This window comes from Trichoplusia ni, chromosome 7 (assembly GCF_003590095.1).
Source record: "Trichoplusia ni isolate ovarian cell line Hi5 chromosome 7, tn1, whole genome shotgun sequence".
NCBI lineage: Eukaryota > Metazoa > Arthropoda > Insecta > Lepidoptera > Noctuidae > Trichoplusia > Trichoplusia ni.
In genome coordinates, this window is record NC_039484.1 from 3,997,416 (window position 1) to 4,011,338 (window position 13,923).

Sequence of the window (13,923 nt, forward strand, 5' to 3'; positions counted from 1 at the left end):
AAATTAAATATTCTTAATTCAATATATCATAAATTTTTCGTAAAACGATTCTCAATTCTATTTTCTTTTTTTTTTAAGTAAAACAAAAGGAGTCTGCAACGTAACAAAAAAGTTTTCATTCCAAGTACTTTTAAAACTTCTTAGATACGTTTGTATGACTTTAGTTACACGGTTAGAAAATATCTAAGGAGGAGATCTAGCTAGAAAATCTCTTTTTTTCTTTATAGTTAAATTATATTTTACCTTTTCAAGCATAGCTGTCTTCTGCTTCCATACTTCGAAGTTCGATCTGACCCACTTGGTGGCAATTTCATTAGCGTACCGCATAGCCTCTGGTAGCCCAGTGTTGGCCAACCCCATCACCACGATGTATTGAAGTGGTGGCCATGCGTTGGGGTAGTCCCACTGTTCGCCAGAGTGCTCGAAAGTCGTGGGGATACCACCATCGAAAATGTCCACCTGAGATGAAATTTAAGTTTTAATAAAATCTTGTTTTTTGGGAAAACCTTCTCCCCTTCATTAGAAATATGAATGTTAATAATAGTATAGTGATATGTCCCATTATCTGTCACTTTTTAATATTTGCAAAAATAAATCAGCTTTGTCAGTACAGGAATACGAAATGACTTGAAGTATTTGGCTTTTGTCGTGATAGCAATAATAATTGTCTTTTACATGTTTACAATTTTTAAATAATAATAATAATATTTTTAGAAGTTAAATTAATCCGTTAATTATACACATAAATAATAAATAACCCTCATAATATAAGTAAAAGTATTTTTAAAACGCAAAAAGAGATTTGACCCCGACGTGATTTGAACACGCAACCTTCTGATCTGGAGTCAGACGCGCTACCGTTGCGCCACGGAGTCACATGACAAAAGCGGCGAAATCTCCGTTCTAAACAATAGCAGCTTAATTGTCTTTTTATAGGGTTGAATTTTATTGTTGTTTAATTCGGTGTAAATTTATCTATTTAACAAAGTTACAGTTGTATTCATAATTTATGTTGGAGCCGTTTGGGGTCGAAACTTTTTAACTTTGGGGCAGAGTACCTACATACACGCGTTTTAGAGATCTATCAACGCGTCTAGGTCTTGCTAAAAATTTCCGGATAGCTTTTACCTCAAACAGAGGTTTAGCATTGCCATTCAAAGTGGCTATGACGCCAGCTTTGGGGCAGACTCTTAGCCATTGTTCAATTTTTTCATTGGTTTTATTTTTATTAGAGATGCGTTGAGTAACACTTTTGCCGGGTAACGAATTTTTCTCGGCTCAATAATTTTCAACAGCCGTACTCGGCCGAATAAAGTCGGTTCAATAAAATACCCATTCGAATTCACGTAAAACTAAGCTCACCACAACTAGCTCATTACAATAATTTTGATATTATTAACTGAGATTGTCACAGATTTTGATGAACGCTGTTTTTTTACCACGCTTCTATACACTCACTTTTTTGTTTGTAAAATTCTTTGTTTCTTGTTTGTCGTTCCGGTTGGATTTTTGCAACTCAATTTTGAGGCCCTTCCTGATAAGCTAGCAGCCTGAGATTTTCAGGGTAGCTTCAAACCCGATGACAATGTTGTTTTACAACTATAAAAACGGCTGGACAGATGTTGATAAAAGTTGAGAGGACTAAGAGGAGTGACATTTATCTCAGTCCTCTCAACGTCAGATTATTTAAATCTATTAATTTGGTTGCATAAACTTTTATGTAAAACGATTGCTTTTCAAACAGAGTTATTTGGCCGAGTACCAATACCAAAAAACGCACCGAATACACCGATAACCATGTCTTCATCGAGTATTCGGCCCACCTCTATTTTTATGTGCTTATTTTAAATGTGTACAGCTCACTTTTTAAATATTCTAGTTTTCGTTTTAAAATTGTATGTAGGTACAGGCAATCCGTTTTACTATTTTAATTTAACGAAAAGAATTTAAAGTTAACCGAAATGAAAAATGCGTAATTGTAACATCCGCAAAATTCATTCGTTTTTTATTCTAAACAATATTGGTTTAAAAAACACATTCTAAAAAAGTCAATGTTAAAACCATATTTACGGCAATTTTTTTAACTTCTTTTCTAAACCGTTTCAAATCATAATTGTTTTTACTGTTTGTACGAGATGCCAATTTAGTTAAAAGTTAAAAATAATACTTCCTCATTTAAGAATTTAAAAAAGAGAGGTTTTGATTGATTTGTTTAAAAGTGATCTATTAACAAAAATAAACTTTAAAACCGGTCGGACCTCAGTCGCATTGTCGTCCAGTTACCCCTAGTCGCGCCTAATAAAGTATTACGACACAAACCCCTTTACCCAAGGGGAACCAATATTTCACGAGAAACAGCTGAAGAAGAGGGACATAATATAAAATTTGACTTTAGATACTAAGCCTTTGGATCGATTTTTATTTTAATGACTTTTGAACGCTCAATAAGAATAGTTCCCAATTTATCCAATTGAAATTAATTCATAGTAGAGATGCGCCAAATATTCGTTTGGTATTCGGTATATTCGTCATATTTTCCACATTAATTAAACGTGAAATCAACATGTATTTTAACATCATAAGTCCACATATTTATTTACTGACCTACATATAACTATAAACTGAATATTTCGGCCGAATATCCTAATTCTATCTCCAATTCATAGGCAATTGTAAATTGCGGAATTGGAGCTCAGGTCGTCTTTAAACTCCATATTCTCCTCGTCTCCAGACAAAACTGTGATATTTTTGCAGATTTTCTTACTTTCTTGTAATTTCACCAAAATAAATAATTTTGATCAAACAGCTGTTCTCAACCACAGATGACAAATCTGTTGTTGCAAACTGCAATTTGAAATAATATTACACAAGACTCCGTGGCGCAACGGTAGCGCGTCTGACTCCAGATCAGAAGGTTGCGTGTTCAAATCACGTCGGGGTCATAACTTCATCAGATTCTACTTTTGTCATTCTTGTCACTTGTTTCTCGATTTATTTTGTTCCTCTTACTTGCTCTTTTTAAATTCTGTTCTCAGTCCATACCATTTTTAATAAATCTTTATTCAATGAAAACGGAAAAGTTTTATAGACCTATTGGAAATACCGAGAATTCTAATTCATAATATAATTGATTTACTGCCCATAGGCCTATCATTGCTGCACTGCTTTAAACACTTGAAAAAAGGTGCTGGTTGCTACATCCTACTGTTACCAGCAAATAATAATTCCTCTGCAATATGCACATGAATCCAAAAAGCAAAACGCGTAGCGGGATTTGAACCCACTATCTATGGCTTAGCAGTCCACCGGTCTTACCACGAGGCTATTAGACCTTAGTACTCAACTGACCTTAACTTTATCCAAGTAGTTGATGACTCTGTTGACATAATACTCCTTTCTTGCCACGTCATAGCATCCTGTCCAGAGGGGAGAGACGTTTGATGGGTAGAAGTAGTCTCGTCGGCGGCGGGACTCCAGGCTGTAGTCCAGCCATACTCCTACATCTTCATGCCACAGAACCTGTAAGGGGAAACAGATTGGTTTTATGGTTAGAACTGTTTTGATTGTGGACAGATAGATGAACAATGTGACGGTTTTATGAGGGTTGCGGTTTCCTTTTCGCTTTTAGCTGTCACATACTCTTAAAAGATTGAGATTCTTTGGGAGATTTTTTTTGTAGAACTTAATGGCAATAGGAATTTATCATAATTGTGAATTTTTCTTATTACTTTTTTACTTACTTTTTTTATTTACTTTTCTTAATATCTGGTATTTTTTAACGCACAGGAATGTATCAAGTACAAGAGAGGTTGAGAATAAAAAAATAAAAATAGGTGCTTTAGTTATTCCCATATTTTTTTTCAGACATTCAAAAATCACATTGGACCTGCCAGCGTCGGGATCGAACCAGCATCTCGTGCATACAAATCCACGCACAAAACCGCAAGGCCACCACGACAGTAGGTACATAAAGCACAGGAACCACAAAAAAGGTCTTATACCATATACCTACATTTTTTTTCTCCACTCAACCTTTTAAAAAACAACCAGTATTAACTCACTTTTTCGATAGCCTCCATGAATCTCGCATGTACGTTTCTATAATACTCTGCTTTATCGATATTGCCCAGACGGGTATGGAAGTCGCGAAGCAGCTGCGCGTTCCAGCACATTATAGCATTTAGATCCACAGGGATGATGGAGCGGGTCTTCAAGTTTGTGAGGTTACCTGGAAGATTATCATAATATTAAATATTTATTGCTTGAATTTGACTGAATAAATGTCATTGAAAGAGATGGGAATGTATTTATAATGTAATTCCGATCAAAAAACAAATTTATAAGAATATGAAGTAAATAAAAATGTAATTACAAAAATAAACATTTAAATTGAGATAATATTCTTTAAAAAACAAAAACTTAGAGCCCATTTCAAATAAAAATTACTGAGAAAAACTTGATTATTTTTTATGGTACTAAATTTTATGCTTAATGCTACTTGATTTGAAATGACAAAATAATCAATTCATCCAATTCGACTGAGGTAACAAACATACAAAAAACAACTGACGATTGGAAAACCAAAACGAATATAAAACATTTGAAATAAAATACACTTTCCAAAAGAGGATTAACTATTTCAACTAATAAAAATGTAGTGCAATGAAACATAGAGAACATGGTTACTAAAAATCTAAGTTTAAAAACATTTTCTACTTTATCATGTGTAAAACGAACTGTCATCATATTTTAATGATGTATTATCATGAGTCAACTAAACCAGGTTTTCGGAAAAAACATGTTCACAAATCCTCTACGGACTTAAAAATGAAGATATTATGATAAACTATAATTCTAATGTATACAACAAGTAATGATAAACACCATGCTGTAATCACACGGTATACATCATCACGTACCACCAACTTGCCGATACCCGGTCAACATTAATAGCTCATTTATTTGACGTTGAACTTCTGTAGGAACGAAGAAAGAAGAAGAACATAAAATAGAATAGCGAAAAAGAACAGAGGGTAAAAAGAAAAAAAAAATTGCAAAAAGAAAAAAATAATAGATTTCTTGTCTATGATCTTTACTTATTTGAAGGTCAATCAGTTGATGACCGAATCGTCTTCTATTAGTTTAGGCCAATAGTGTTGCTTATGACAATAATACAGTAGCAGGTCGTACAAACATTGCACCGATTACATCTTTCTAATAATTAATCATCAATGGTCTAAGTTTAACTGATAGAGGGTCGTACCGATTCTTCTCCATAAAAAATACTTTTGGGGAGCTTATAAAGCAACTGTTCAATAATTTTAAGTAACGTAAAGGCCTTAAAGGGGCCCTATTTACAATATATTTTATTCTTTAGAATTTTGACATATTATTTCTAGGTATTTAGATCATATTATCCCATTGCCTTTTTATCAAGAAAAAGCCTTTAAACATACCCAGGTTACTGACTAAGATCTGAATCACAATATAGGGTGTACACACTTAAGTAGAAAGCTTTTTTCATCTATATATTTTCCCGCTCCTGTGTAATAGTCGGCCATTTTAAGTTCATAAGTGAACAGTTCCATACCTTTATTAGTATCGTTGAGTATGAACCACCTAGAGGAGAAGTCCCACCCGGACTCCGCGGCCGCCTTCAGCTCGGCGTAGAGCTCTTCCTTCTTGTCATTTGTGTCAAAATGTCTGGAAATTATTATTAAGAATGTCATGGAGATAATTGTCACCAATTTCATCAACGGACGGACAAACGGAGAGGTAGAGGCATAATATAATATTTTAATTATTTCCAAAAAAAAACATACAGATATGATTACAAAGGGTACAATAATGGATTTGTTGCTAAAATCTGCACTATGTAATAACTGCTGCCTCTTAAACTAGGTGTCTTAGTAATTAGGTTCCGATTTTATCATTTGCGTTAAGAAATCTATAAATAATTGAAATAATTCTTGTTAAATTAAGTTTCTAATACTATGGCATTTTTGGAAGATGGGCACACTCTACAGTGTGTACTGCACTGTGACCTTTCCACAACTATTCTAATATTATTGAACAGGAGGAAATAAGCTTTCAGTAATTCCATACTCAATTTATTATTTTATGTCCAGCCTAACAACTATTAAAATCTACATTATTTATTTATTTATTTATGGAAGTAATAAATATTTAGAAAGTTTTGACGTATTGTTACTTACTTGGCACAGTCGATATCTTCCTTGTAACTCTCCGGTCGGGGTCCCTGCGACTGGTCGTAGTACCTTGCCAGCGTGTACCTGAAGTTATACACAATTTATTTGGAGTTTAATAGATAATATTATTATGTAATAGGTAAAGTCAGCAATTTAATACAAAATATCATTAAAATCGGTACGTTTGGGCGTGAAGAGGTAACCAACATACGTACATATGTAGAGACACACTTATACAAATACACTCACAAACTTTCGTATTTATGATATTAGTGTGATATCAACACCCGTCCACCTACCAACCCTTTTTGCAGGAGTAAAACTGACCAAAACCTTGGCTTTAACATACAAATATACTAAAAAACACAAAAACATTAATAAAACAGCACACTTTCCTGCCTTTTAAGATCAAACACTCATAACAACCCCCCCACTCTCTCGATAATTTTATGACCATAACTGACCTGTGCCCCTCATGATCGATTTCCACAGTGTGATTGGTCATCCAGAAGTCGAACTCCCGGTCCAGTGTGTGGATGTGTTGCCGCAGGAACTCCTCGTCATCCATGTCCTCCATGATGATCTGTACCATCGGGATAAGGAGAGGGGGCTGGGATCTGTAATCAGATGAACAAAGTAATTGGTTTTTGGTAAACGCTGCTGGGGCGAACTGATTACTGTATGGATAGTTGAGTGGTATAGATCACCACGCCAAGTTCACTGTGGGCGACGTGTCGTGAGTTTGATCTTGTAGAACAAGCATTTGTGTGATTGTGCATGTGACCTGACAGCTGTGAAACTCCCCGCGACACAAGAAGTCACGAAGGAGAAACGTAATAAACTCCCCAGAACAATCAAAATCTTTAGAATACTTTTTGATTCCAAGAATTTCAGATCGATGTATACTAGTAAATGTAGAGGTAAATATTACCTCATGGCATAGTATATCCTGCCTCCATTAGGTATGAAGCCGATCCTCTCGACGATGTTCATGAAGTTGGAGACCATACCCTTAGCGGTGGACCTCATCTCGGAGAGCAGGAGACCTTTGATGATCCAGTACGAGTCCCAGTAGTAGAACTCTCGGAAACGACCACCTGGGGATCGTAAAATGTCATCTTTAAGACTACTTTTACATAAATGACTTTCTGACATTTGGCAATTCTTTTTCTGTCACAAAATCATCCTTTTATATTCAAGTCATTGAAAAAATTAGAAACTCCAATATGGATTCTTGTGAAAGCTTTTTACTAGCTATTTATCCAACTTGACAAGTAAAAATAAACTTTGCAGAGAAGTGGAACAATTCCATACGAAAAAATACTAACCGGGTACAATAACTGGGTTGTCCACGTATATGATGGAGTACAGATCCTGGTTCTGCTTAACGTCCTCCTTCATCTTCCTGCCAAGCTGCAGCCATAGCCTGTTCAGCTCCGAAGCCCACTGGTGGAGCAACGGGTCTTTGATTCTTTGGAGAAATGCTGGAAAATTAAGAAAATAAAGTAAATTGTAATTTGGGAGTATACTTCTCTTCACACTCAATTATCATTTTTTATTGCAGAGATGGTGAAAAACGAGTTCATGGACCCTGTCGGTTACACATACAATATACCTATATTAAATAAATTATTACTGAGGAGGGAAAAGTATAAAAAAGGGACATTAACTTTATTCAGAAACACTTGATTTTTAGATGCATTTTAAATGTGAGACTATTGTACTGCTTTCATACTATCTTGTACCTACCACATTTTGAGCAATTAAAGATTTGATTCATTTGATTTGCCTTTAGTTTACACATATCTGATTTTGCTTTTTAAAGCTCTTTCTTCTTCTTCTTCTCTTAGGTATATTTTGGGTATTTAAGCAAGTTAAGATTTACCAGGGTTATCCTTCCAGTCAGTAGGTCTCCACTCCTCAAACTCGGATCCTTCTGGGTCGAAGTTCTGGTTCACAAACTCCTGGATGTCAGCCTTGGTCGGGTGTGAACCTGTCCTGAAGAAACATTCGCATTATATAATAAACGTTTACTCATTAATGAAATGTTGTGAAAGCGACTTGATTCCCGATTGGTCTAGTTTGACAATGTATTTTTGTAACATTAAGGGCCGATTTTTCAGTCATCAGTTAACTTCTCTGAGGAATAAATATGGCCGATTGATATATTTTCTATACAAAAGCTGACAAAACGTCAAACGAATTCGTCAGATAAAAGTTATCTAGCGATTGAAAAATCGGCCCTGAATTTGCTATAGCCAGTACCTATAGACTATAGACTAGTAGTCTTTGGTCTGCCATAGTAAAATGAGGATGATCGGATGTATTAAATAACTTTATGTCACTCAATAATGTAGTTACTTTGGAGGACATGAAATTGTGTGAAGTTTAAGTCACAATTATAAGAGCCGTATAATATTCAGATTTGTGAATTTCGAAGGTTAAGCCACAACCGATACCTTATATAGAATTTTGGCTTCTTCTGAGAACGGAAAAGCCAAAATACCCTATTTTTATCTATATAACATTATTGCAAAATACTAATAACGAAACCCAAACTGCAACCAAAGCTATTTCGCCTATAGGCGTCACCTAACACCGAGATGTTTGAACAAAATATCATGATTTGTCATTTAATTATGTAAAATGCAAAGACAGATAGACATTCAAGAATCTCTCTTTGCTAAGTGTTGTCCTTGAATACGGACTTTAGAGGACAGTTTTATGTTGGAGAGTAAAAGCAAGTGATTACCTGGCCATCATTTCTTTGAAGTGCTCCATGGTGATGTTGGCTGAGAGCTTGAGCTTCATATCAACGAAGGTCTTGGAGTCGTTGTACAGTCCCGCCATCTGGACAGTGTCGAGGAGTGGCCCGTGACAGTATATCAAACTGGAAATCAAATGAAATACCTACATTTTAGTATGTGAAACAATTAATCAGGTCAGGCTATTGAGGCAAAGGTTGAGGAGAAATCTTAGTATCTATAAGGTGTAATTGGTAAAAATAAGGGTTTTGACAAAAAAAAACGGTTTTGTCTGTCAAACAGATTTGCAAAAAACGTATGGGATACTATTTATGTGTTATGAGTTGAGTTAAATAACGAACGAATGACTACACGGATAGCCGAGATGTTGAGTGGTTTCAATCGCTACGTAGTACAAGCATTTGTGTGATCCACGAATGCTTGTCCTGAGTCTGGTTTTTTGTGCAGGTGACTTGAATATTTGTGAAAATATGAGAAACAAGGATTGAATTCCTTAACGAGGGAGCGGTTATTTCATCACATTTGGACCCAATGAATTTTTTTTCTTACCCTAAAAGGCATAAAGTACCTAAATTACATACATCTGTAAGGAATTAAAGAGTGAAAGTGCTTGAACTGTATTTTCTTCATTAAAATGACCACAGACCGCAATACAATTACACTTATTAAGGACCACGCAACTGCCTACATTCCCTTGGCGAAACCTATAAGTACGCACTTGCATACGTAATCGGAATAAGTCAGTCAGACCAGAAAATCTATTTATATATCAGTACTCATAATAAGCCTAGATTGGTATATATTAAAATAACGATTATAGGAATGTAATTTTGGAACCGTCCACTTATAGTCCTGTAATCAAAATCAAAAGCTTTTATTTTATGTAAGCCGTAATCAAGTTTAGTAATGACTCCGGTTTCAAAATGTAATTCCTATGAAGAAGAAACGGCAACAAAAACTACAAGTTATTCATTTAAAAATAAATCATTACATTATAATCTTATTCATTCGATTTTAAATAAACCTTTTTACTTTTCATTAAAGAATCTAAAAATAATATTTCCCGACGAATCTCTTAAATTTCAAGGCGACTCTCAAAACCCAACCATTATCCTCATTGGATACCTCTCCTAATTTTAACAACACTAGCCCTTCACAATAAAAGATAGCCTGACTTCTAGCACTTAATACAAGATGAATCGTAAAACATGTACCGTACACAACTGACTCTACATTTACATAACAGAGTAACAGATATTATAACAGATCGTCCGGCAGTCGCACGACGCCGCAAGGCCGCGACGCACTTCCGTCCACAGTCCCTATTCATTCACCCTTGATAACTAACATTCAGATGATCTTTATCTTCTTTCATTTACGGCAAAGATCAAGGGAAGAAGCTGATAACTTTTTAAAGAAGAGTTGATCTGTTTGTGATTATCAAACGGATTCCCACATTGAAGAATTCAATGCTTGTGTCACCGGGAGTTTCAGAAACATTTAAGGTACACTCACAAGACATCCAGACTAAGAACAAGCATTTGTGGATCGCGGTTGCGATCAATTCACGAAAGTTGGATTTGGAGTGAAATATTTAAGAGCGGGGTCTTTTTTGCAACGTTGATAATACTACTTCGAAACGTAATAGAACGAAAAGTTCAAATACTGATAGTTAGCGAAAACGCGTACCGAGAGGGATCGTCTGGGTTAACGTGGGAATTGTGGAAAGATTCGTCAGAGACCTCTGTAATAGGACACCAAAGGTCTATAAAGAGATCTAAGATCTTTGATAAAGGCTGAAATCGACGAAAGTATGGCTAATCTATTCAGTATTCCGAGATGTAAAAGTTATCAAAAAAAACTCAGTGTTAGCCTGGCGTTTTTAATCATTTAGGATGTTAAGAGGGAAACGCTTTTAGTATTTAGATGAATTGCTGAAGTAAGGTATTACGACGGATTTTTAGTACTATTTTTGAATTTATTTATAAAAAAGGTTCTTGGTACTTTTAAGTTAGGACAGGGTTTCACAAAACAGTAAATATTGATTGACTGTGAGATCGAAAAATAGCTTGTCCAAGTGTATAACAATATATTTTTTATTCAACTGCCGGTGTGTTTAGTTTTTACATTAATAATAATATGAAGATCATCATTATCATAAACCCATTACAGCATGTCTTCGCAGACTTGCGCTTCCGGCATCGAGTAGTGCGCACGCGCATCCTTGATCTACTGATGTCTGATGACATTAGCTACCGGTGGACTGTTTATAAATAGAACGTTACATAAATAGTAATTAAGTATTAATACTAATAATAGGATAAATAACTATGATCATAATCATGTGGATCATGGGAAGTCTTTTACGTAGCACAAATTCAGAGATATTATAGAGGCGTCATTTTTTATTGTTAAAATTAAAATATTAATTTAAAAATAAATGAAAAGAAGAAAATGTTCTTAAACATTTGCTTTAAATATCGATTAAGAGTTTGGACATCATGCCTTATTACTAATCTTTGGAAGGATAACTTGGACGTTAACATCATAATAAGAGCTAAAAAATATACCTATCTGTGAATACCCAAGGTTGACCGCGTGTTATGGTACAAATTAGGAGAGGCCCATGCCCAGCAATGGGAAGCGTTGCCAGTTGGATGTAGTGTAATTATGTAGAGAATTGGGCAACGTTGCCATGAACTACCTATCACTACACGCACTCATTACTTTTCAATTTGGTATTTGGAGTTTACAAAATGAATCAAAGATGGTGACATGTACTTATAGAAGTAGAGGCTTAGAACGTCACTTGTCTGTAAAAAGTATAGACGTGACGTCACACGAGATTGCAACTTACTGTATCATCTTCATCTTAAAATACGTATCCTGTATCTCACAGAAATATATCAGGTGGACTAATTACATTTTTAAACAAATAACAAATTGAGTAGATAAGTAATCAGAACTAGAACATAAACACACCTATCGCCTAATTACTACGCCGATGTAGTAGCCCCTATGTTATGGAAACACAACCTACATCGGCTGGACATCTATAGCATAACGCCCACGTGTTTGCAGTTGTTAAATATTCAAATCAAAACACACATTATGGAATAGCACAAGAAATGAAACACGTGTAGCGGATGAAGATGAGAGAAACGATAATTATCTAGATTTATTGAAGATACTGGTATTGTGGCAAGAGTTCTTGTCAAAAGCAGAAATTGTTTTCCTTAAAACAAACGACTCCTGCACTAAGGAATTTAATACTTGTGAGGAGTTTCAAAAACAAAGTCACATATTCAAATACATCTAGACTGGATCACACAAATGCTTGTTCTACCTACGGGAATCGAACCTGTGACACGTCTAGTCAGGTCGGCGTTGTGACCTCAACCACTCGGCTATCCGTAACATGTAGAGCGGTAAAAGAAGAGATGACTTGAAGGAATGGTATAGACAACGGCAGAAAAGCAGTGATTTTAATTATGAAACGAGTGAATGAAATATATTTATATAATTGAAGAGTAATTTGAATTGTTTGTAACTAGAATCCGTGCTAATTCTGATGAGGTATTTTATGTAGTTTAATCGTTTTAGGATGCGATTTAGATCCCTAATGGCTTTAAGTGGCTTAAGATATCAAGATAAATAAAATAACATAAAAATCTCGAATCATCTTTAACATTTTGGGACAAAATAGTTTCAGAACGAAAAATTTAACCAAATTCTCATCAACAACAACTACCAAACTCAATTATCTCCAAAAAAACTCAAGCATAACAACATAAAGAGCTCACCTGTCACAGGTCGGAGGTAGCTTGCTGCGGTCCATGCCCGCAGCTACCGCGAGCATCGCGCCGAAAACACACCACAATTTATACATCTTTACTATAAGTATCAGCAATAATCCTAGCAATAATGGCACCACACAAACTTACACTAATATCACTTTTCAATAAATAAGGAACAATAATTTCACTACTTAAATTAATTGTTTTTTTCTTAAGTCTGGTTTTTTGTCTAAAAGTTTACGTATTTAGGTATGTGCTGAGGATTTTAAACGACTTCCTTCTGAATGGCTGGATGGTCATTTTGTGAGGTATACTGGTTGTATAGCTTCAAATGTTAGAGCGACATGCCAAACCTGAAACAATAGAAACAAATAATTAAAACTTATAATTAAACAAACTTGATAGAATCTAAGATGAGGTGATAAATTTCAATGAAGTTGCCAAAGATAAGAGCTTCATTGTAGTATGTAAAACTGCCAACCGATGCATTTCCTTTGATCAAAATTGATTCGTATTTTTAAACAAGCAATTAAACTCCAGTCCGAATTTCTTTAAGCCAATTACAAACTAATTTCTCCATAGCATGAGACTCCTTGCTATGCTTGTGAATTGACACTTCGAAACCGTGCAACTAGAGTTACTACTGTAACGTTTTAAAAGTGCCTGGAAAACGGCCTATTAGAAATAAATAAAATTCATTTTTAACAGTTCTTTCAAATCCAAAACACATCGAACTCAAAAATCTAATTCGAATTAAATGATATTATATGGTAAAAAATATCAATCCAACACAATTCTCGAACAGGTAGGAAGTATAAACCACGTTACCAGACGAAAACACAAACAATATAAAAGATATTGCCAGTTCTATTTACGATATTGTACAACGACAACGGTCAGTCCGAACCAAACGACGGATACCGATTGTCTGCCTACAATTGAGTATTGTATTGTCAGCTGCTATAATATGTGACGTCACGGCTAGCGTGAACCGACCTAAAGGGACACGTGATTTGTGACGTAGATATTCTTAGATCGGATTTGAGAGATGTAAGATTATGCTATTTTATGCCGTTTTTGCAAACATAAAGATTATACTGTAATCATTTATTTTTAAAGAGTAATGGAGTTTCTTGTCTCGGTTCTTGTCCA

At 35.0% G+C, this 13,923-nt stretch overlaps 1 protein-coding gene and 2 non-coding genes across 10 annotated transcripts in view; 1 reads left to right on the forward strand and 2 right to left on the reverse strand.

The window, feature by feature from the left end:
* LOC113495826 (trehalase-like) overlaps positions 1-13,923 on the reverse strand; it is a 63,889-nt gene that overhangs the window by 16,715 nt on the left and 33,251 nt on the right. For 5 of the 8 annotated variants that reach the window (XM_026874794.1, XM_026874796.1, XM_026874792.1 and 2 more), the window contains exons 2-13: positions 12,778-13,124; positions 8,962-9,099; positions 8,095-8,207; positions 7,538-7,693; positions 7,141-7,306; positions 6,674-6,826; positions 6,216-6,293; positions 5,591-5,703; positions 4,920-4,976; positions 4,062-4,228; positions 3,349-3,519; positions 244-459 (exon numbers count right to left, since the gene is read on the reverse strand). In XM_026874794.1, coding sequence (XP_026730595.1) covers positions 244-459; positions 3,349-3,519; positions 4,062-4,228; positions 4,920-4,976; positions 5,591-5,703; positions 6,216-6,293; positions 6,674-6,826; positions 7,141-7,306; positions 7,538-7,693; positions 8,095-8,207; positions 8,962-9,099; positions 12,778-12,863 — 1,614 coding nt within the window. In that variant the 5' untranslated portion in view covers positions 12,864-13,124. Of the gene's footprint in view, positions 1-243; positions 460-3,348; positions 3,520-4,061; positions 4,229-4,919; positions 4,977-5,590; positions 5,704-6,215; positions 6,294-6,673; positions 6,827-7,140; positions 7,307-7,537; positions 7,694-8,094; positions 8,208-8,961; positions 9,100-12,777; positions 13,125-13,599; positions 13,713-13,923 lie in introns of those variants that run through there. The other 3 variants (XM_026874797.1, XM_026874799.1, XM_026874793.1) reach the window with 2 other exon arrangements.
* Trnaw-cca lies at positions 804-875 on the reverse strand. Its single transcript has one exon. It is a non-coding gene; the product is annotated as a tRNA-Trp (tRNA).
* Positions 2,871-2,942, forward strand: Trnaw-cca. Its single transcript has one exon. It is a non-coding gene; the product is annotated as a tRNA-Trp (tRNA).